This window comes from Zeus faber, assembly GCF_960531495.2.
Source record: "Zeus faber genome assembly, chromosome: 12".
In the NCBI taxonomy this organism is placed as follows: domain Eukaryota; kingdom Metazoa; phylum Chordata; class Actinopteri; order Zeiformes; family Zeidae; genus Zeus; species Zeus faber.
The window spans coordinates 27,728,845-27,751,519 of NC_137196.1; the positions used below are offsets into that span (position 1 = coordinate 27,728,845).

General features: G+C 49.3%; 1 protein-coding gene across 1 annotated transcript in view; it reads right to left on the bottom strand.

Annotated features, from left to right (window-relative positions):
- Positions 1 to 3,914: 3,914 nt before the first annotated feature.
- LOC307237739 (uncharacterized protein) overlaps positions 3,915 to 22,675 on the bottom strand; it is a gene marked incomplete at both ends in the record, with an annotated part of 62,103 nt that continues 43,342 nt past the window's right edge. Inside the window, 13 exons of the mRNA XM_080010502.1 lie at positions 3,915 to 3,970; positions 5,067 to 5,328; positions 5,458 to 5,468; positions 6,026 to 6,191; positions 6,516 to 6,631; positions 6,749 to 6,830; positions 9,411 to 9,503; positions 14,413 to 14,472; positions 16,981 to 17,252; positions 17,916 to 17,984; positions 20,991 to 21,099; positions 21,754 to 21,942; positions 22,140 to 22,155. Of these exons, the coding sequence (XP_079866628.1) occupies positions 3,915 to 3,970; positions 5,067 to 5,328; positions 5,458 to 5,468; positions 6,026 to 6,191; positions 6,516 to 6,631; positions 6,749 to 6,830; positions 9,411 to 9,503; positions 14,413 to 14,472; positions 16,981 to 17,252; positions 17,916 to 17,984; positions 20,991 to 21,099; positions 21,754 to 21,942; positions 22,140 to 22,155 (1,501 nt within the window). The remainder of the gene's footprint in view (positions 3,971 to 5,066; positions 5,329 to 5,457; positions 5,469 to 6,025; positions 6,192 to 6,515; positions 6,632 to 6,748; positions 6,831 to 9,410; positions 9,504 to 14,412; positions 14,473 to 16,980; positions 17,253 to 17,915; positions 17,985 to 20,990; positions 21,100 to 21,753; positions 21,943 to 22,139; positions 22,156 to 22,675) is intronic.

The following is a 22,675-nucleotide window of genomic DNA, read 5'->3' on the forward strand; positions in this document are numbered from 1 at the left end:
TTCCTTTGTGGCGTCCCATGGTTTTTTTTTCCCCTCTCATTCTTTATTTTCTGGATGGAATAGTCATGTTTATTATTTAATAACCTGATTCAGAATCCCATTACTCTATCAGAGGCCGAATTGGCTGTTTGGTCCCCGTGTTGGTAGGTATGTCTAGGTGTCTAGGTCGGAGCTGTCTAATACAGGACGTTACTCTCTACCACATGCCAACAGGCTAACACTGGCCAGCATTACTTCTACAGAGGGCGGCGCTCGGCGGTCGGGGCGGGGCAGGGGGGGTCGGGATCTGTGTGTGAGGCGTGAAGCGGGAAAACGTGATCCGTGTTTTTGGACGGGGCAAAAACGGTTCAAAATCAATGTTTTTGTTTTTTTTGTTTTTTGAGTAAATATCAGCGCTGTAGTCGAGGCGGCAACGAGCCTTTGGAGGGGTTTCAATGACCGGATTCAAAGACTTTCAGGCATCCAGCTCAAAACCAATGGAGGCTGAAACACCAGAATAGTGCGGGTTTCGTGTCCAGGTCGCCCCGTGTTCTTTCTGTTTGGGGGCAGAAGAAGGGCCATGGAATAATTTGATTCAGATTATATTCAACTATCTCATTTTTTGTCTGATATTAATTAAAAAAACATGATAAATCGAATGAAAATTGCAAAAATTTCAACCGAGCCGAGTCAGAGTCACTGGTAAGTAGAAAAAAAAAAGTCGGGTGGGTTCCCTCACATCGGGTGCAGAGAAACCCCTTTTCCTGCCGCCCCCCCCACCCGCTCTATTATTAATTCACCCCCACGCACGTGGACCCGCCCCCACCCGCCCGCCGCCCGTCGCGTCCAGTTCCCTCGTCGCGATTCACCCTCCCAAAAGAGAACAGAGACAAACCTCATACACGTATTCGTAATCTCGCATCTTAAATACAATACAGGTTGTTTGCTTTTTTTTTTTTTGTTAGTTTTTTTTTTTTTTTAACATTCTTGGAACTCCAGCAGCCCTTTTCTTGTCGGGGAAAAAGGCAGACTCTGAAAAGAAAGGAGGAAAGAAACACCTTTCCTCTCTTACATTGTTCGATCGTAGTGATAATAATACTAATAATTTACCATGACGACAACAGGCTCACGCACGTGAAAGCTCCTCCGTCCAACATCCACAACACCCCGTCCAGACCCTCCGTCGTTTCCTTGCCCTTTTTTTTTTCCAAATATATTTTTGAAACTCGTTTTTTTTTGTGTGTGTGTGTGTTATTTTTTTTTTTGTTGTTTTTCTTTTGTTTTGTTTTTTAGTTTGTGTTACTTCTGTGGTGATAAAAACATGGTGGTGTCTATATACAGGGGGACAGTGCGAGGAACAGGTGGAGGGGGCAGTAGTAAAGCGCCAGAGGTCAGAGTTCGGGGGACGTCAGAGTGAGTCCGGTCGTTCCGTCGCGTCCGAGCTGCAGCGCTGGAACTTCCCGTAATAAAAATACTTGAAAACCCTTATTTAACCTTGTTTGACTTTATTTGACATTATTTGACCTTCTTGACCCCTCTTCCCTTCGTCCCTTACTTCAACCCGCCTCGTTGCACGTAACGCTGGTAGCCCTCCGACTCTTAAAAGTCGAAGGGTCCGCTCCGGACGGTCAGACCTTCCTCCGTCGTTCGAAGCTGTTCCGTCGCTCTGCAGCTCGGACGGAGACCCGACGCACCGCCCGACGCGGCGGGAGAGTGGACCGGGCGCCCGGGCCGCTCGCCTCCGGTACCTCCAGATCTCCGGCTGCGGGCCGCTTCTCCCGCGCTGCCGCGCCGAGCTCCCAGACGGCGTCCCGGCCACGCCCGTTTTCTAACCCGCTTCTATTTACACAAACAGCTGAAAGAACCGTTCAAAGTGCCGTCGCTCCAACGTACTTCCAGTGCCGAGGAGGATTCACATTATCATTATTATTATTAATATCATCATTATTATTATTATTATTATTATTATTATTATTATTATTATTGTTGTTGTTCCACAAGAGTCACATAAACGTCATGGGTACTTTTTTGTTTGTTTTAAGCAACAAAGCGTTTGCTTTGCTTCAAAATGCTCATAAGGTGCTTTTAGGCTTCTCTGGGTTTACCGTGGATAATGCGATCACGCTCCTTTTTTGATTATCAGTGCTACACGTGACGATTAAATCCGTTTAGCTCCCGACTGCACGCGCTCACAGTGCGGCGTGGACGGAAACAGGGAACCGCCCGGCGTCGATCACGGACTGTACCTCCACGCTGCGGTCGCCAGGGGGCAAGCTTGTCGGAGGGAAAACACCGTACCACTGAGCTTTTCTCCGTAGTACCGACGTTCGCTCCCTCAAAGCCAGACTATCAGTGTTCCCGAGGCTCAGTAGCGCCCTCCGCCGGCCGCGCCCAGTGACAACACTTCACACGTCTGACCGCGCCGGCCTCGACCAGCCGAACCCGTCCCAAACGATCCCGGTACGATGCATAGAATCGGAGTGACTCCGAGTTATTGTTTAATATTTTCGGGGCTGCGGAGTGTATTTAATTTTCTGCTTTTGAAAATGTCAAGGCCCTGGGACCTGACGTTCAACATCACGTCACAGTGTTCATTTGCTATCACCTCCCGTCAAGTCCTACCCCCACTTGTTTTCTGTCAAAATAGAGAAACAGACAAAAGGAATGTCAAGTAAAAAAAAAAAATCTAAAAACATGTCCCTGTCTTCCAGAATCAGTCGAAATGAAATTGGGTCATATTTCGATTTTAAAGAGCTCCCGGGTATGTAATAATTAATAAAACCAATGATGTAACCGTATTGTAATTTCGCAGTGATTTTCATGTGCGTAAATCCTTGTTTTTGACACACATCTCCGTTTTAGGGGTCGTTCAACTGAAACAAAAGCGAGAGATGCCACAGCTGAATCCCGCGCCACATATTAGTTTGAAAGGCGGCCCTTCTGTTTTAGACCGGGCCAGTTCTCCACCTCAAGTCACGATAACACCCTTAGAGCAGCGACAGAGTCTTAGACTATTATATACATCCAGCGACACACCACAAATAACAATTAAAAATATCCTGTAGTACTTTGTCTTTTTTTTTTTTCTCAAACTACATTATTATCGGACGATTAAGTGTATACCAGAGATGCAGATATAATCCAATTACGACAAATTTGATATAACGGCGTGTGTTCAACATAACGAGTTTGAAATGTGCCTTCGTTTGCGTCACGTCCTCCCGACCACGTATCTGTGGTAACCTCCCAAACATCCTTTTCACTTTTACCCTCCCGTCGTCTCTCTCCGTCCTCCCGGCTCCTTTCGTTTTTTCCTGTCGCGCGTGCACGCGTGTGTGCGTGTGTGTGTGCGTGTGTGTGTGTGTGTGTGTGTGTGTGTGTGTGTTTGTGTGTTTGTGTGTGCGTGTGTTTGTGTGCGTGTGTGTGTGCGTGCGTGCGTGTCTACGGCCACCTGCAACCGGGAGGAGAACGTGGAGGAGGTGAGCCTCCCGCGCGGCGACGCCGGAACGCGCTCTGATCGCTACCACATCAGGGGACGACAGCACGACACGGCTCCGTCACGAGTAATCAGCATGGACCGTCCAAACACGATACAGAGATGGTTTCGCTCTAGAACAGAGAGAAGCTAGACTACCTTACTGTAGAGATGTGTTTTCTGTTTGTTCTCGGTGTGTGTGTGCGCGCGTGTGTGTGTGTGTGCATGCGCGGCCTGTGCACAAGCGAACCCCAGTTGTCCCGCGCCCCACGCGGTACGGATGTATCTGTGCTTCCAGTATATGTGTATGAAGGAGGTCTCCACTTGTTCTACATACGGGGATCTAAGACGGGCGGAGCGGTAGTCGGAGAGGGCGTGGCTCGGTCGCGGCACTGCATGCTCGCCGGGTTGAAGCAAAGGGCCGCATGCGTGGCAGAGGGGCGCGGCCCCCCCCCCCCGCTCAAGCCACACCCGGAGGCCTCAGGGTGTTGGCCGGGGCCTTCTGACCGAAGAGTTCTGTCGGGGCGGTGAGAGTGGGATTCCCTGTTCAATGTCGGAAAGATGCTGCCGGGCGTTCGACCCCCAAACAATGAGGACAGGGGTTCCCAAACATTTTTTGGCGCCACCTTGGCGGACTAAGCTCTGGCTAAGGACCACTTCAGCCCCAAAGAAATAAAATCTGATGTGCACATTTTATCTTCCTATATTTAATTGCCATGTGGTTTAATGTTTAACTTAAACCTTGCTGACAAAAAGTGCAAATTTCACAACAAAAAAACCTCACCATTATTATTAGTTGAGTATTTATAATTTGTGCAAAAATACATTTCTAAATTTAAAAGAAAAATTTATTACTTTAATAAATTAAATAATTAAGATAGAATTTAAAAAAAATAAAAAATAAAAGTGCCTCCTGCAATTATTCCAAGGACCCCTAGGGGGCTGCAGACCCCGTGCAATTTCTTGAAGGACTCCAGTTTGGGAACCCCTGACTGAGGGCACGCGCAGGTTTTGGGCGATTAAGTGGAAGGGAAGGGCTCGATGCAGGCCTGAGCTGAGGCTCGGCTAAAAAAAAAAAAAAAAAGTGAGTAACGATGACGTTTTTCGTTGGATTGTGAAGTTAGACCTAAGACCTAAAATACTGAGTGCGGCATCTGAGTGATCAAACCGCGCGTTGATCTTAGTGCTGGGCGGATTAATGGGTGGTTGTGCTGCCGCCTCCTGCTTCCCTAAAGAGCAGAAAAGATGGGGCGTTTTTTCTAAGTCCAACAGCTCTGAACGTTCCCCACGGATGTTCTCCAGCCTCCTCCCGTCGACTCCAGACGAGCCTTCCTCTCCGCCGATCTCTGCCACGGTAACTGCGGCGCACAGACGTCGGCGTCGTAAAATGAACGGGGAGGAAACGATGTACCACAACTACGTCAATAGAATAATGAAAATAACATCGAAGGGCGTAGGACGAGCATGTTTGATGACGGCCTGCGCCGGCGGGTGTTGCCGGCGTGGAGGGAGATGGGCTCAGACGTGGCTGCCGGCCCGGTGGCTGGAATGTGTCGGTTTCAAAGGTCCTCGTGCCGCCGTTGACCTCGGTCACCGTGGGATGGCGAGCTACCGGCCTCCGCGGTGCCCGGTGGGTGCGGCCTGGGGGGGGTCGGTTTGGGGGGTGCGGGTCTAAGATCGAATGGCTGCGGGCTCGGTGGGAACGGGGCGGCGGAGGAGGCGGTGAGGACGTTAAAGATGCCGCCGAGGGGATGAGTGCGGATGGAGGGGTCGCGGGCCGCGGCGGGCGGCTGGGCCGGAGCGGGGGGCGCCGCGGTTTCGGGCCGCTGGGCTCTGAGGAGGGGGAGTCTGAGAGGGACGGCCGAGTCAAAGTACTGCAGAGTGGAATGAAAGTATCAAGACCGATCATACATGTATACGGTGTCTCTAGACTAGTCGGTGTATAGTGGTACTCTATTTAACTAGCAGAAGAATCCGGCTACACCGTGCGTACGTGCACATACCCTTGGTGCGACTAGCGGGGGGCAGGGGGGGAATTCTGCGCGGTGGGTATCTGAGCCCGGAAATGATCTTTCCGGACGTCGGAACCTGCGGGTGGCCTACTGGGTTTGCTCGCGTGGGGGGGGGGGGCGACGGCAGTTTCCGAAGACAGAGGAACACAAGCAAACAGGAAGCGCTCTGCTCTGCGGCAGCGAGGGTCGCCGGTCAGTCGAACGTCGTCGCGGGGTCAAAATGTCGGGGAGAGGTTGAGCAGAAAGCTGGCGGGCGGACCCCGGAGAAACACGATGAGGCAGTTAGTCCGTTTTGTTTTCGGGTGCTTGCTGTGGGCGGGGTGAGGGGCGTGGGAGATGACTGCGCCGTGGTTGGTCTGGTCGCGAGGCGGGAGGGCGGGCGCCGTGTGTTTCGCCCGCCCGGGATCTACCGACCGCCGGGACTCAATCTTGAGAAAGGAAACAAAAAAAGGGGGCGGGGCAGGAGAAAAGTCGGACAATCAGAAAGGGGAAGGGAACGCCGACACGTCGCCCTCGACGTGCAAAGGCGCTCCGCGGGCGTTCGGCGGCGGCGTCTTACTTGTCTCGGCCACGCGCTTGCTCATGCCGGGGGACTGGCCGAGTCCGTCGCCCCCGAAGGGGGCCGGCGCAGGCTCCTTCACCCCGTTCTCCTTGGCGACGCCCCCCGGTGCCGTCGTTGGGGCCGCGCTGGGAGGCGACGGCGTCTTGCTGTCCGCCTTCTCCTCCTGCGGCCGGACGGGGAACGTGCGCACACACACGCCCACACACACACACACACACGCCCACACACACACACACACACGCCCACACACACACACGCCCACACACACACACACACGCGCATGCACACGCACACAGGGATACCGGTCAGGGCGGCATCCTCGGCAGCCCTGCAAAGTCTAGGAGGGGGGGCACACGGCGAGGCCGGCGCTCCACCTGGTGGTGCCGGTCCGTCAGAGCACAGCGAGTCGGCAGACTCGGCTCTGACCGGCCGTGTCCCTGAGGCTGCGGTGATGTATGGTACATAATTGACCGCGTCGCACCCTGACCTTATGCCCGTTGGTCGGGCCGATGCTCGCCTCCAGTCTGATGTTGTCCAGGGACCCGACCTTGGACTTGGCCTTTATGTTGAGTTTGTGGGATTCGATCTTGACGTCGCCGCCGCCTAGACGGAGGAAAATAAATGAAAATAATAAAGAACATAAATGACCGGCAATGGACGCGACGACGAAGGGTGTGGCAGAGGGGAGCGCGGCGGCGGTGGCGGCGTGCGGCCCCCGACCTGGCTTGTGCTTGATGTTGTCCTTGGAACCGCATTTGGACGTCACCTTGCTCAGGTCCACCTTCTTGTTCAGGATCTGCACCTGGAGGAGGAGAGAGAGAGAGACCAAACATCAAGCCACGCCCAACCCATTCGTAGGGATCACATGCGAGCATGGATGCACCCCCCCCTCCCCCCATACTTTTAAAGTTTTTTGTGTGTTTTTTTTTTCCACCATCCGTCCATCTTCCCACCGTGCAATGAAGCCAGTTTGACGGAAAACAAACTCAATGCCAACTCATGCACCTGGCCCATTTGCGGGGGAGAAGGAAAATATGTCAAATAAACAACGGAGCGCTGAGTGAAGCGGAAGAAAGGCACAGAACGTGAAGAGCTAACACCGCCTCTCTTTCCCCTTCTCTCCCTGCCACCTCTTTTGTTTTCCGGTGCCTCCGACACACGTGGTCGCCGGACGAAGCGAGGTCCTCCGTCGCTACGTTTAGCCGCGAGCGGGAGCTGGGTGGAGGCAAAACCTGTTTCTGTGACGGAGTCGCTTGGAGGAAGCCCCCGCCTGGTCGTTGGATCTCGTGTAAATCGTGCGCCACAGCTTGCAGGTGATTGGCCATTTTTTCATTATTTCATTTTCAGCGGCCTTTTGTGTTTGGTGAAGCTCATTTGAGAATGCAGAGCGGAGGACGTGACGTCGACTAGCTCAGTGCCTCACGGTCAGATTGGAATATTAATGCGTATTAACTGCACCGAGGATTGGCTAAATACACCTGATGTCATAACAACTCGCTATACGTGCAAATAAGAGCCAGCACTAAAATGAGCCAAAGTGGAGGATTTAATCATGTTTTGGGTGGCAGCTTTTCCGGGGCTTTTCCGTTCTACGCAGGTTTGGCCGTTGAAAATGTGTCCGTTGAAGTAAGTCAAAAACAGATCAGAACGCCACCCACGCGCGGCTCAAAGGTGCAGCGTGTAGAACGCAGCGTCATCTAGCGGCGACCCGCTGAACACCCCTCCCCACGGCGGCGCAACGCGGCGGCACTGGCCGGAAGAGACGGCGCCCGCGGAAACCCCGCGGGAAACCGCCAAAGGCCGCCTCTAGGGCCGGTGTTTGGTTTGTCCGTTCCGGGCTACTGTAAGGAGAAACATGGCGGCGCAACATGGAAGCGTACCCGCTCCCCACGTGGATGAAAAGGGCTCAATCTAAGGTGACGGCAACACAACGATTCTTATTTTCATGGGATTACGCACTAATTAAAACATACTCGTGAGTATTATCTCCCATTTCTGCCAAGTGCGATCTCTAAACTCCACACACTGCGCCTTTAACAATCCACGGCAGAGCATCTGCACCGGCAATAGTGTGGGAACTGCTCCGTAATCGCGCGGGCCCTTATGCTTGATCTGTGAATAGGAATCGGGGAAACAGCATTACCGTGTTTCACTGTCTTCATCTTGCTACGGCGATCTCTTATGTCCTTACATGAGCAAACGCATCTGCATCCTGGTGATCACGCCGCTTTGCACAATAGTCAAACTCAATGTCTAATCCACACAAATGGTATTGTGCTGTATAAACTCTCCAATTTAATCAATTCTTCTCTAGTATCACTGCTATTTTCTGACATTCAGTGATTTCTGGGAAATGTGTCTTTGTTTGTGAGCGTGTGTGACGGAGGGCCCATCGAGAAAACATCTTGAGTCATAACTAGCTGCCGCCACTGTTCTTTTTCAGTGTAAATGTTTCCCATATCAGCCGTAAAAAACACATTAAATCAGCACCGACGACATTATCCCAGGGACAGAAATAGAAGCTGTTAACCTCGTGGAGTGAATACGGTCTGCGATCATAAAAGAAAGTAAAAAAAAAAAAAAAAAGCTTAAAACAGAAATGATACATCACTGTTGATCCTGTTTGACCACATCGGGCCAGGGGGACGATGCCTCTTGTTTTGTGGGACTGCCGACAATTAAGCAGGACATTCAAACCAGGGCTTCAGGGATAGATTTGACGTTTTTCAAGCCAGGCCTTAAAAAAAACAAACGCTGGTTCCCGTGGTTTATAACCGTCCGCAGCACAGCCGCCCTGAACGCTGTGTTGCTGACAAACTTACCGCTCTGCTGCAGCGTCCCACTGTGCGTCAGTGCCGTCCAACGGGATAAAGCGCTCGCAAACGCATTGCATTTGATCAGGTCTTTCAGGGTTTTCTGGGACACTTGTGCCCTTTCGCAAATGAGCTGATTTGGCGATATCCACGCTAACAGAGAGACTAGAAACAAGAAGTTGCGCCACTTCCTACTGTACTATCCACCTGCAATGCTACGTATTGGATGTACTACTGTAACTGCAAAAGGTGGTTTTAAACAAAATATGAGGTTACTGTCATATTTTAAGACATATGGGACGTATTTGCATTTTCTCAAAGTGAGTTTCCCGTTATTGAAAAGGCTCAAACGCTTGCCCCACTGAACTGCATTGAAGCAGAAAGAGAGGCTGTGCCAGAGCGGTACATTTCCCCAAAAATAAAACTTCCAACAAGGTTATGTCGTGAACCGTTATAAATGACGGGAACCGGCATTCTAACAGAGCCTGTGTTGAAAAGCAGCGAAGGTAGACTTTAAATTCGGATGAGGACCTATTGTGGAGCCTGCTTCCGGCTCCAGCAGTACTTACGTTGCCCCCTCCGGGGACATGTTTGATATTGTCCTTGGAGCCACAGCGTGACGTGACGTGGCTGAAGTCCAGCTTTTTGTGCACTATCTGAACCTACAGACGGACAGGCAGACAGACATGCCGACGAGAAGGACAGACAAACACACAGACAAAAAAAAAAAAGCAAGCAGGTGTAAGAGGCAGACGCACACGGACAGGCAGACAGACAGCAAGGAAAGAAAACAGTGCGGTAAAAAGAGCAGATCAGCCGCCAGTATGTTAATAGGAAACGGAGCAGTACGTATGGAAGAGATTTTGTCATTAAAATCACTAGGCTGTCAAACGCTGGCGCAGACAACCGATGGATTTAAGTCATTACATCCTCAGATTTGTTATCACTGTAGCGTTCATGATGAGATTATCAGGGCTGTAAAACAACACACAAAAAAAAAAATCTGATTGATTAGAAGATATGGCACGTTATTAATCCTCTCACTCACTGTTAATTAGAATATGTCCAGTGTATGAGGAATAGAACCACATACAGCCTGTTAACGATGAAACGCAACAGAAAATAGGTCGTAAAATAGAGTGGGCCGTTAGATTGCGATTGTGATAGTGAGTGGATTTTGAAATATGCTGTCTCTCATTCTGCTCTCACATACACAGGAGGCCGTGAGAGAATGGAAATCACAAAATCTAGAATAGGGACGACATTATTCCATTACATTAAAATGTTCCTCAATAAAACCTCCAGAAGAGGCTACTAACCTCATAAAACAATTGGATGTATAATAGCTATTGGGGTACAGCAGCTATAAAAGTGATGGAAAAAGTTGGTATTTATATGCCCCCAAAAGGTGGTTCTACTGACTTAATAACAATGAATCTCTTCCATTAATCAACAGAGTTGATTATTAATAATAAAAGGATAAAATAAACAACATGACAGAGACTAGATGACAGATAGAGTAGAGGTGCGACAAAATACTGCAGACAGTTCAGTGTTTGCGTTCCAGTCGAGGACAGACTCCAGAGCGTCGTTTCCACCGACTAGACGGTGTTGTTCCTGGTGTTCAAACACGCACACTAGACAGTGTTCCTGGTGTTCAAACACGCACACTAGACGGTGTTGTTCCTGGTGTTCAAACACGCACACTAGACGGTGTTGTTCCTGGTGTTCAAACACGCACACTAGACAGTGTTCCTGGTGTTCAAACACGCACACTAGACGGTGTTGTTCCTGGTGTTCAAACACGCACACTAGACGGTGTTCCTGGTGTTCAAACACGCACACTAGACGGTGTTGTTCCTGGTGTTCAAACAGGCACACTAGACGGTGTTCCTGGCAATCAAACACACACACTAGACAGTGTTCCTGGTGTTCAAACAAGCACACTAAACGGTGTTCCTAGTGTTCAAACACACACACTAGACAGTGTTCCTGGTGTTCAAACAAGCACACTAAACGGTGTTCCTAGTGTTCAAACAAGCACACTAGACGGTGTTCCTAGAGTTCAAACAGGCACACTACACGGTGTTGCTAGTGTTCAAACAGGTACACTACACGGTGTTTCTTGTGTTCAAACAGGTACACTAGACGGTGTTCCTGGCCATCAACCACGCACACTAGATGGTGTTCCTGGTGTTCAAACAGGCACACTAGACGGTTTTCCTGGTGTTCAAACAAGCACACTAGACGGTGTTCCTAGAGTTCAAACAGGCACACTACACGGTGTTGCTAGTGTTCAAACAGGTACACTACACGGTGTTCCTGGTGTTCAAACAGGCACACTAGACGGTTTTCCTGGTGTTCAAACAAGCACACTAAACGGTGTTCCTAGTGTTCAAACAGGCACACTAGACGGTGTTCCTAGTGTTCAAACAGGCACACTAGACAGTGTTCCTGGCCATCAAACAGGCACACTAGACGGTGTTCCTGGCCATCAAACAGGCACACTATATGGTGTTACTGGCAATCAAACACGCACACTAGACGGTGTTGCTGGCGTTCAAACACGCACACTAGACAGTGTTCCTTGCAATCAAACACGCACACTAGATGGTGTTACTGGAAATCAAACACGCACACTAGATGGTGTTCCTGGCGTTCAAACATGCACACTAGATGGTGTTCCTGGCGTTCAAACACGCACACTAGATGGTGTTCCTGGTGCTCAAACAGGCACACTAGACGGTGTTGCTGGCGTTCAAACTGGCACACTAGACGGTGTTCCTGGTGTTCAAACACGCACACTAGATGGTGTTCCTGGTGTAGAAACACGCAGACTAGACGGTGTTCCTGGTGTTCAAACACGCACACTAGATGGTGTTCCTGGTGTTCAAACAGGCACACTAGACGGTGTTGCTGGCGTTCAAACTGGCACACTAGACGATGTTCCTGGTGTTCAAACACGCACACTAGACGGTGTTCCTGGCCATCAAACATGCACACTAGACAGTGTTCCTGGTGCTCAAACAGGCACACTAGATGGTGTTCCTGGTGCTCAAACAGGCACACTAGATGGTGATCTTGGTGTTCAAACAGGCACACTAGACGGTGTTCCTGGCGTTCAGACATGGCAGACGCTCTCTCTCTCCCTGTTATCTCTGCTTCAATGGACCATGTGCATAAACAAAACAACCAAATGGCTGCATGACACATTTCTGGCTTCTGGACGCTATGATTCTGACCCATGAAGGTTATTGGCCGATTACAGGCTCATCCGGCTGCAGAAATTTTCTCCAGAGACATTAGGGATGTTCATGGTTAACCGGTTCACCAGGAACTAGTTGACTAGTTGGCGGTTGACTGGTTAACCATTACTTAGTTAACCAGTCAACCTCCAGTTCACCTTTAACCCATATGATGATGGTGGGCCATTAACTGCTAATAGGAATTCTGACAAGTCAATCCTGCCACCTACCACCTACAAGCATTGCTTTTTTTTTTTTTGGGCCCATGGGTTAGTTAAAGACTAGTTAAAAACATGTTAAACCGAACACACGTGGATGCACGGCAGACGGACAAAAAAAATGAAGGTTGTCCGTCCATGGTCGCACTCAATCCAAATAAAGCCGAAATTAGTCTAAATGTCCAAATAGTGTGTAGTTCCAGGATGGAGGGCCAGGGAGCATCATCCGTCTGCGGCGCAGCACCTCCCCTCCAGCCCCCTCGCATGCCACGCCTCCGCCCTGTTGCTCTGTGTTATCAGTGTCATTGTTGGTGACATTGCCTCAGCCTCGCACTCAAAGCCCTGCGGCAAATACGTAAAACCCTCTCCGCTCGCCCTCCCTCTCTCTTCTCTCCCACTCCCTTCTTCTTCCCTCCCTCCCTCCCTCCTTCTTCCCTCCCTCCCTCCCTCCCTCCCTCTCTCTTCCCTCCCTCCCTCCCTCCCTCTCTCTTCCCTCCCTCCCTCTCTCTTCCCTCCCTCCCTCTTTCCTCCGTCTTAGTCCGTCTGTTTTGATGACGCAGGTCTTATCAACAAGGGATGACTCACCCAGCTGTTCACACGGACACCATACACGCATGCACGCACACACACAGGCACACACACACACACACACACACACACGCATAGACACACACCTACTACACATGTAGTAGGAAGATTTTAAGAAAATAATATGATTTCTATTTGATTCAATTCAATTGCAAAATGTGAGCGCTTGCAATTTGGCAGAGGACTTATCCATTGTCCTTCAAATGACACCTGTTGTTCCTATTGAGGTAAGTCTGGGTTCAGTTTTAGCAAAGTCACCTCCAACGCACACAGCTGTGAGTCCAACGACAGCTCTACAGGAGCTTATAACAGGACTTTTTTTTGACCTTTTCAACTTTTTAACAAATACTGCGGCAGACCGCTCCCCCCCGACCCCCTCCTCCCCTACCAAATTGGCATCCCTGTATACCAGATGACTGTCAGTATTATCCAGCAATATACTTTAACAACGGGGCTTGAAAGAACGACGACAGTTATATTTTTGGCCTCCCGCTGCCGGTAGCGTCACTGATCTGCTGCGTCCTCGCCGCCATCCGTCCTGATCGTCATGATCGACCCTTTCCACTGATCTTTGTCGTCGGTGTGCGTGTGCACATGTGTTGGAGCGCGGGCCTAGCGGCTACAGGAGGTGTTGAGCGGTGGCAGGGACATGACTACCATGTACTGAACGGCGCCCATATCGACGTGGATGGAAAAATGGCTTCTCCCTGTCAATTTGCCGGAGCATATTCATAACGGTATGTGGACAGGCAAGGAGGCGTGGAGCTGTCTGAGTGGACCACGTGAGGGCGAAGATGGAGCAATTAGCCGTCGCTAAAAATACCGGAGGTTGTATGAATAATGTGAGGTGAGAGGGTGGGACGTGTAAGTAAGTGGTTCTTAACTGCCATCCTCAGGAGGATGACCGGTTTTCCGTCCTAGCAGGTACTCAATTCACACGACGTCCCCAGTCCTAATGAATCAGTTTCTAGATGGCTAGAACGAAAACCAGCGGTGCTTCGGACGCCGAGGTCTGGAGTTGAGAATCACTGGCGTGAGGTCATAGATCTGGTCAATGTTACAGTGCGAGTCCTGGCTGACCTAACCCAGTGATGAGGGCGGGATCTGACCATGTGTTGTTCCGCGCGGTGGGGCGGTCGTCAAACAGATCGGATGCAGGCGGGGGGGTGCACGGTGTTAGTGATCGGTAAGTGTCGTTAAGGAGAGATAAATGACAGAGAGATAAATGACAGAGAGATAAATGAGCAGGAATTTGTAAGGAGGTCCATCCGTCGTCCAAACAGCCTGTTTTTGAATTTACACACTTAAACACCTAACTTGACCTCTGGAGCTGTAAAACATTGGCTGACTGACGTTAAGGCCCGCAGTCTAGCCTTGGCAACAAGGTTGGTCAGATGTCATATTGTGTTCTAGGTGGTGTAAAACAGTGGATGTAGCAGAATGTAGAGAGAAGGTGGGTGGATGTTAAGTCACCGAATGTAGGTAACGGTGTGTAAAGGGTGTAGATGCCGGGGACTCACTCTGGCCTTGGCCGCTGGGGTGGAGGGGTCTGATGTCTTGTTGTTCTGGGTGGAGGACACCTGGGGATTAAAAACCAGCCCTTCCGTCAATACAGCTTCCAACTGACTACACGCCACAAAACAGGGTGCAGGGTGGGGTGGGTGGGTGGGTGGATGGGTGGGTGGAAGGCATGGGCATCCATCGGTTGGGGTGAGTCTGGATATACTGTATGGGTTTGACAAAGGAACCAGTCAAATGGATTATCACAGGAAACCAAAGGACAGGGATACAGATACAGACTCTGCAAGGAGAACACCATCCAGGTGAAGCAGTGGGTGGCGCACGGACCACTTCACTGAGATGCTGGGTGTAGCAGTAGCAGCTGCAAAAGAACATTCAGGTGATTGAGGAGTGAGATGCACAGGTCTTTGAAATCAATAAATAACAGCATGTTGGACTAGAGGAGCCACTAGAGGATTGAAACAGCAGAGCGTGAGCGCCGGCAAGAAAAGTGAAGCAGGCGATGAAAACGGTTTCTGACTCGGGGGCAAACGTCGGCGAACATGAGAGCTGATGACCGGGACAAAAAGCAACCGATGAGGAAACGTGATGATCGACGGCGGAGGGTTCAGTTCCATGTAATGCGCGCCGCAACACTGCGGCACCCGTTCGGAAACAGCCTTGAGCGTCGGTGAGCCTTAACGGCTGACAAGCAGTGAGGAAACTCCCGCCGCCCCCCATGTCTTTGCTTTGACGACCGACTAACTCAGCGAGATTGCTCTCTTAATCTAATGTGTCCCTCAGTTCATTCAATCTGCGCTATCATGTCTGATCCCGACCAGTGTTATTTTCTCTAACCGTGCTCACTCTCTAACCGTGCGCACCGTTTGTGCGGCTCCGTCCCGCCGCAGCCGCACAAGGGCTTTTAGGCTTTTGTCCATTGCTGCAGGGCAGTATGGAGACATGAGAAATGAGAAATGAGAAATGCTAATTCTAAGCATAACGACTCGTGCAGACACGGATGAGTCAGTAGCAGATGTTATTCCGCATGGATGCGTTCCCGTCCGCCTGGTCGCCTGTCATGATCTGAGGAACCGTTAGTCAACGCGTGACAGTGAGCGGCGAGGGAGGAGCACGTCAGTCAGCGCGGAAGGAAAGATGAGAGAGAAGAGGAGCGGGAAGCCAGAGGCACGGTGTCAGCCGCGCGGCGCCAACAGGGGCGAACAAACACTTTGTCCATTCTGGAAAGATCTGGCATGAGCGCCTGGAGTCCAGCCCTCGAAGAGTAACTCCGGCGTTCTTTCAGCCTAAATCTTAGTAGCCAAACAAAGTGGGTGGGCCGCCTCGTTCAAACTGATCCAGTGTCGACAGAAGACAGAGTACGTACAACAACGGGGCAATCGCTGCCTCATAACAATTGACATTAGGGTTGACCCAGTGACAGGAAATGAAGGTTGAGGTTGAAAAAAAGACCACAGCTTTCCTTGAACAGACAGGGAAACAGACAGCCACTGATAGTAAAACACATCAAATATCAAATATCTGTGCGTGCACAGTTGTTGTGAGTTGGGTTAGATACTGTAGACAGACAGACGGACAGACGGACAAATGGAGAGATAGACAAACAGACACACAGAAAGATAGATAAGTAGATCGATAGACAGACGGACGGACAGACGGACAGACAGACAGACAGTCAGACAGACAGACAGTCAGATAGACAGTTAGATGAACACAAAGCAACCTGTGTTGAGTGACTGTGGAATGGCAGGACAGAGGAGGTGCACACAGTATGCTCGTGATCCAAAATGACACGTAACCTTTTTCTGGAGGCACACCGTCAGAAACAATGGCGTGTGTGTGTGTGTGTGTGTGTGTGTGTGTGTGTGTGTGTGTGTGTGTGTGTGTGTGTGTGTGTGTGTGCGTGTGCGTGTGTGTGCGTGTGTGTGTGCGTGTGTGTGTTCAACATATCCAGGTATCTACCACACTGTGATCTGTGAAGACGGTTTTAGCTTGACGCTAGATTAGATTGACACTTTCGGTGTCTGTGTGTGTGTGAGTGAGTGTGTGAGATTTTTTGTGCATATGTGTGTATGTGTGTGTGTGTGTTTGTGTGTGTGTGTGTGTGTGTGTGTGTGCGTGCATGTGCGTGTGCGTGTGCAGACAGCAGCTGTAAGACGGAGCTGGGGAAGTGAAAGAATGGTGAGAGGGAGATGAGAGGAGGAGATATTTGGAGAAAGGAGCAAAAAAGAATGTGTCTCGACAGCAACGAGATAGCACCTTAAATGAAACTCAAAGATAGACAGACAGACAGACAGACAGACAGACAGACGGACAGACAGACAGACAGATAGATAGATAGATAGACAGACAGACAGACAGACAGACAGACAGACAGACAGACAGACAGACAGACAGACAGATAGATAGATAGATAGATAGATAGATAGATAGACAGACAGACAGACAGATAGATGGATAGATAGACAGACAGACAGACAGACAGACAGACAGATAGATATTCTTCTATGTATCACACATCATCGAAATAACTTGAAAATGAAAATAGATGTGTTTGTGGGGCCCACCTTTCCTCCGCCGGGCTGGTACTTGATGTTGTCGATGGAGCCGATCTTGGAGCGGACGTTTTTCAGGTCCGGGGTCGGCGCGTTGAGGGGCCTGGGGTGGCGGGGCGCGCGAGGCACCGGCGGCTTCTTCTCCATGGGGGTCTGCTTGGGCACCGGGGGCTTGGTGATGGTGCGGCGCCGGTGGCTGCTCGATCCGTCGCCGTTGGCGGTGCCGTTGGGAGGAGGGGCCGGGGTGGCGGGGGCGGGGGCCGGGCGGGGGCGAGGGCGGGTGGCTGGATGGGGAGAGAGAGAAAGAGAGAGAGAGAGAGAGAGAGAGAGGATAATTAGAGACGGGATGGAGAACGAGAAACTGTTTATTTTGTACTCATCTGAAATCATACAACTCCATTAAGTCGGTGGTTCTCAACTGGTGGGTGCCGATCCGAAACTGGTTCCTGGGTCAATTTCAAGTGCACCGCAAGCGTTTAAGAGGTAAACCAAAGTGGTATCTGTTATTTACCTTTTTCATGATGTCATCATTAGTGCTGCATGTAATTTGTGTCCAGATTAAACAGTATTTAGGAGCCTACAGTACGTGTAGCTGGAAATCAGCTGCTGATGTTTCAATGGCTTTCTATTGAATCGGGGTTTTTGCTCTTATTCCACATTGTTTGTTTCGTCCACAAAATAATTGTGGATTACCGCACTGTTTATCTTCCAAATTAAATCAGAGCGGTGAACATATTAACATGTTTTTGCTTTGTGGTTTGTTGAGACTCAAGTTCAGTTGACACTAAAGGACTTCCCCGAGGAGTTCTGAGTCACAGACAACTTCTTTTTCCTCAAAGTTACGAAATGCAAGACAATCAATGAATGCACGGCTGATATGTCCTACTTGTGGTGTGTCAGACAGTCAAACAAGTAAAGGACACCGGCACATTTAGCTGGTTTGCTACCTGTTGTCTTGGGCGTGCTGGCTTTCTTGGCCTCCCCCGTCTTGGTCTCGGACTTGTCAGCCTTGTTCGCTGCAGAGGAGAGCGGAGAGCAAAATGGTGATGCGCGTACACAATACATGCACGGCACAGGTATACGAGTACAACGACCTCAAAAGCACAATGGATAAGTCCTTCCCAGGAAGGCGTCCTTCCCAGTGGCGCCAGGATGGGTGGGACACCGGGGGGTTTTTTGAGCCTATCGCTATCGTCTGCGGCCACACGATGAGGGTGTGGCGCTCGCTCAATTTCGCCTCCGCCAATTCCCGCCCGCGCCCCCCCCCCCCCCGCGATCCCAGCCTCCCCGTTCCCCCCAACGCTCCCTCAGAGGACCCACACAATATTTTAGACCCGGTGCTATTCATAAAACATTCGGGATGCGCACCCCAAACGACGGCACCGGCTACGGGCAGGTTGGGCGACGTGACGTCAAGAGACCACACACAATTAGATCACCTTTATTCAACCAATGGAATACCAGATATTTATTTGACACCCCGCTTTCAGCCGATAATTTGAGACCACAAGTCTTAAGGGAATACCTTAAGACACATAGTCTTTATTTATTTGTGTCCGGCTCAGGGCTGTGCCGGTAGACAGACACGGTATCTCAAAACCGTCTTGTGTTCCGTTTCCTTATTAAAGGTTTCCTTAAACCAATAAAGCACGCTGCGTAACGGGGACACTCCCTCAGTCACTCTCTTACCCCCTCCCCCCTCCCCCCCTTGTGTTGCCCCCACTACGTGGTACGATCTGCCGCCTGTGGGCCTTCCCCAAGCAATTCATCGGCACTCGTATATTCTCACGTTTGAGTCAGGACCCCTTACAGATGCTAAATTCCTCGCTGATAGCTCCCCTGCAGGCGCGGGATTAGATCATTAATTACACCCAATAAAACGTCATCCCTGTGGAGAAATAGCAGTTTCAGCATCAAAATATTGCACCAAAGCTTGCTCTGCGGGCGTAGATGGTGCGGCCGGGACGCTGCTGGAGTCAGTTCGAGAGACGGGGAAGATGAGCCGCTCGATAAATACGCCAGAGAAACTCAAACTCCTTTTTGAGGTCTTTTAGGGGGCTAATCCGCATCACATATTCATGAACTATCCGAGATGCAGTGTCGGAATGTTGAAAGAGAGGATGATGGATCATGAATAAAAGGAAACAGCGACCTGAGGTCTATCTAAAAGCCAAAGATTAGGCCCTGCATGCAGATAAAGAAAATAGTTGGCGTAGCATCTTATGTAACGTGGTTTCTAAGTCGTAGAACTCAGAGATGTTGCGGTTTGTGAGAACAATAGCATTTGTTCTGATTGTGTGTGATTTTATATTGACATGAAATTGCTTATCTCTTTTGTTTCTCTACTTTATGATGACCTTTATGAGAGCTCCGTTCCGTAAGCCGATACGTTCTGATGAAAGTGTGAACATGGAGCGACCTTAAAAAGGGAGTGCGGTGTGGGGGCGGTGCGGTTTAAGCAGCCACACCCGTCTTGGGTCTAGGTAATTGGGCCTGGGATCCGGGTGGCTGTACGCCTGTTGCGCGTCAGAGCAATCAACCAGCAACAGGAAAATAACCCATCCCCACACAGGCGGATCAGCCACAAGGAGGAAGGTTGGACTTTTTTTGTCCAACTTCCACACGTGCTTACATTTCCATTTACTTATGTAATTGTGTACGGATTGATATGCATGTTCATTGGTCATGAAAAGCCATAGAAGTCACAAGACAGACCCTTCAAACCCAGGGAAAAAAAATTCAGTGTTACAGCCGCACAAAACAAATAGCCAATTACCATAAAGTAATAAGAAGACAAAATAGCAATATGGCAATATGCTAAATAAAATGGCAATATGCAATATGCCTATAAATTAATGAAAAAATATAAGGAAGTTCTCACAATTTCCCTTCATTGATTGGTTAAAATAATTGCACAGGTTTAATTAAAAAAAAAAAAGGCAGAAGATGCTTTGTGGCTATAACAGCAGCTATGACGCTGTGGCGTTGAATTAATGAAAAAAACATGAAGAAAAAAAATCGACATTGCAGGAGCACTCACGTCCATGTGAATGGGGTGAATGAGTCATAGAGGTGTTCGAGATGAAGCACGAAGCAATAGGTGGAAAACCTGTTTCCCTAATGCGTCGCTCATGCTGAATCACCAAACCCTCGCAAGCGAGGTGTGATTTTTGCAGTGGCTGGATAAAAATACCAAACAAGCCACTTCATCAGCTCGCGGCCAAACCAGCCGAGGGGCGGTCGCTCCTCCTGCCCGCCACCGCGGAGGTCATGACGCACCGACCCAAACGGTGCCGTAAAAACACTGACGAATGCACTCCTGTTTACCCTTCCACACAAAAAAACAACAAAAGGTTTATAACGCCAGCATCAGCGGGGGGTGGTGCAATGCAAAACCTGTCGATGTATAGTAATATTGTATTTAATATTAATATTCAAATATTATATGTAATATTTCTTAAAAATCCTAAAACATTGCTTCATTCTGAATGACTCACTTCACTCAATTAACTCCCCAGAGTTATTTTACCATTTCCCTCGTGGAGGATAGAGGAGGACGTCTTTTCTCAGCTGAATAATAATGTTATAGGCATAATTGTGGACCAGACAATTTAGCAAAAAGATAATCTCTTGTTTATTTTCAAGATTTTCTGGTTCGTAATGACTTTTCTTTTCCGTGAAGGCACTCTGGATTTTCTTTGACTTAACTTTAACTTTAGCTTCTTTGCAAACTCTCACACAAAATGCAAATATGTCAACATACTGTTTGTGTACGTCTTCAAAATACCAAATCCATTATGGCTCTGACATCGTTTGAGGCTGCGGCGATTCATTGGACTGAAGCAAATTTAATAAAAATTGATTGAATCCATTTCAACGGTTCGCCCTCAAGGGCGAAAACAAGACGTTGGGTATGTGTGTGTGTGTGTGTGTGTGTGTCTGTGTGTGTGTGTATGTGTATGTGCGTAGGTGAGTGCGTGTGCATGTGTGTCTGTGTGCATGCGTGTGTATGTAATACGTACCTGGGGTCTTGCTCGCAGTGTTGGCTGACGAACCGTTCTTATTAGTGGTCGGGCGCGGAGTGGGCGTGGCCTTCTGCACAGGAGGGCGTTTCTCTCCGTTGTCTGGAGTCTGGAAGACGACAGAAGGAAAACAGGTAGAGCCGCGTTTCAAGTGTGTGTGTGTGTGTGTGTGTGTGTGTGTGTGTGTGTGTGTTTTCGTGTGTGTGTGAGAGAGAGAGGGATGGCAGTGAGCTGTATACATCCAACCATATCTCAATTCTACTTCTATTTTACTTTTCCTCATGTGATGTTCTCTGCATAGCATCAGAATTTGGTCTTGAAACATGATTTTGTTTCCACCAGTCACAGTTCTTCAGACATCAACGACAGAGTCCACTGAACAGTATGAACAAGATTTGACAAACAATAAGTAATAGTACTTCTACTCTAGTACACATTTTCAATACATTTTTTTATCCTTGTTCTTACTTAGGAATTTCTAATTGTTTCTTTTCATTTCATTGTTGTTGTTGTTGTTGTTGTTGTTGTTGTTGTTGTTGTTGTTGTTGTTGTGCATGTCTTTTCCTACTGCTCTTATTTTTATATATAATTTGTATTTTTCATTAAAAAACAATTTTTTCTTTTTGTTATTTCATGTGAAGTGAATTGCATTACATTGTAATGTACGAAATGCAGAAATAAAGTAAGACGGATCTATTGATGGATCGATTAATTGATTGATTGATTGATTGATTGATTGACTGTCCGTGCTTGCGTGGCTCACCTTGGGGCCCTTGGGGCCGGCGGGGGCCGGCGAGCGCTTGGCGGCGGTGGGAGTGGTCGCCTTGGGGCTTTTTTTATTGGCTGAGGCTGAGGTGGGGGAGGGACGTTTGGCGGAGGCGGCCTCGCCATTGGTGGAGAGGGTTGAGGGGCGGGGTTTGGTGGAGTTTGGTTTGGTCGACCCCGCGTCGGGCTGGTGATAATGTCATAACAACATGCCATGGCGCAGGGAGGTCAGAGGGAGGGAGGTCAAAGGTTGAGAGAAGAAAGAGGAAGAGAAGGAGTAAAAGAAAGAGAAGGAGGGGAGATGGAGTCATCGATGGCGGTGACAGCGTGATATGGGCAGCGCAGCCAGAAATCATCAAACTAAAAATCGGAACGCAACGTTACGTCAGAAATCTTTGTGCTTAAACGTGGTTCGATAGGCAACAAATTTAGACCAAAGAAGAAAAAAAAAAAGGTCACGGGGGGTTAAACGATAAAATCATAAGCTTCAAATCCCGACGAATGTGCAGCAGTCAAAAAGTAGCATGTGATTATGTAAAAAGGGATTATGTAAGAGAGAGGCCATTTACAACCACTGACATGAAGCGGTAGACACACACACACACACACACACACACACGCACAAGTGCATGCAAACATGCTCTCTCTCTCTCTCTCTCTCTCTGACAGAAGCACAAACAGCAGATAGACTGAATGATGTTCTTGTCCGTCTCGATTTCCGCTGAAAATCAACTTTGTTTGAATCATCTGTACACACAATGTGTGTGTGTATGTGTGTGTGTGTGTGTGTGTGTGTGTGTGTGTGTGTGTGTGTCTGTGTGTGTGTGTGTGTGTGTGTGTGTGTGTCTGTGTGTGTGTGTGTGTGCGCGTGGGCGCTAGTGCCACTGATGCAGCAGCCTGCGTCCGGCCCTGACCCACCT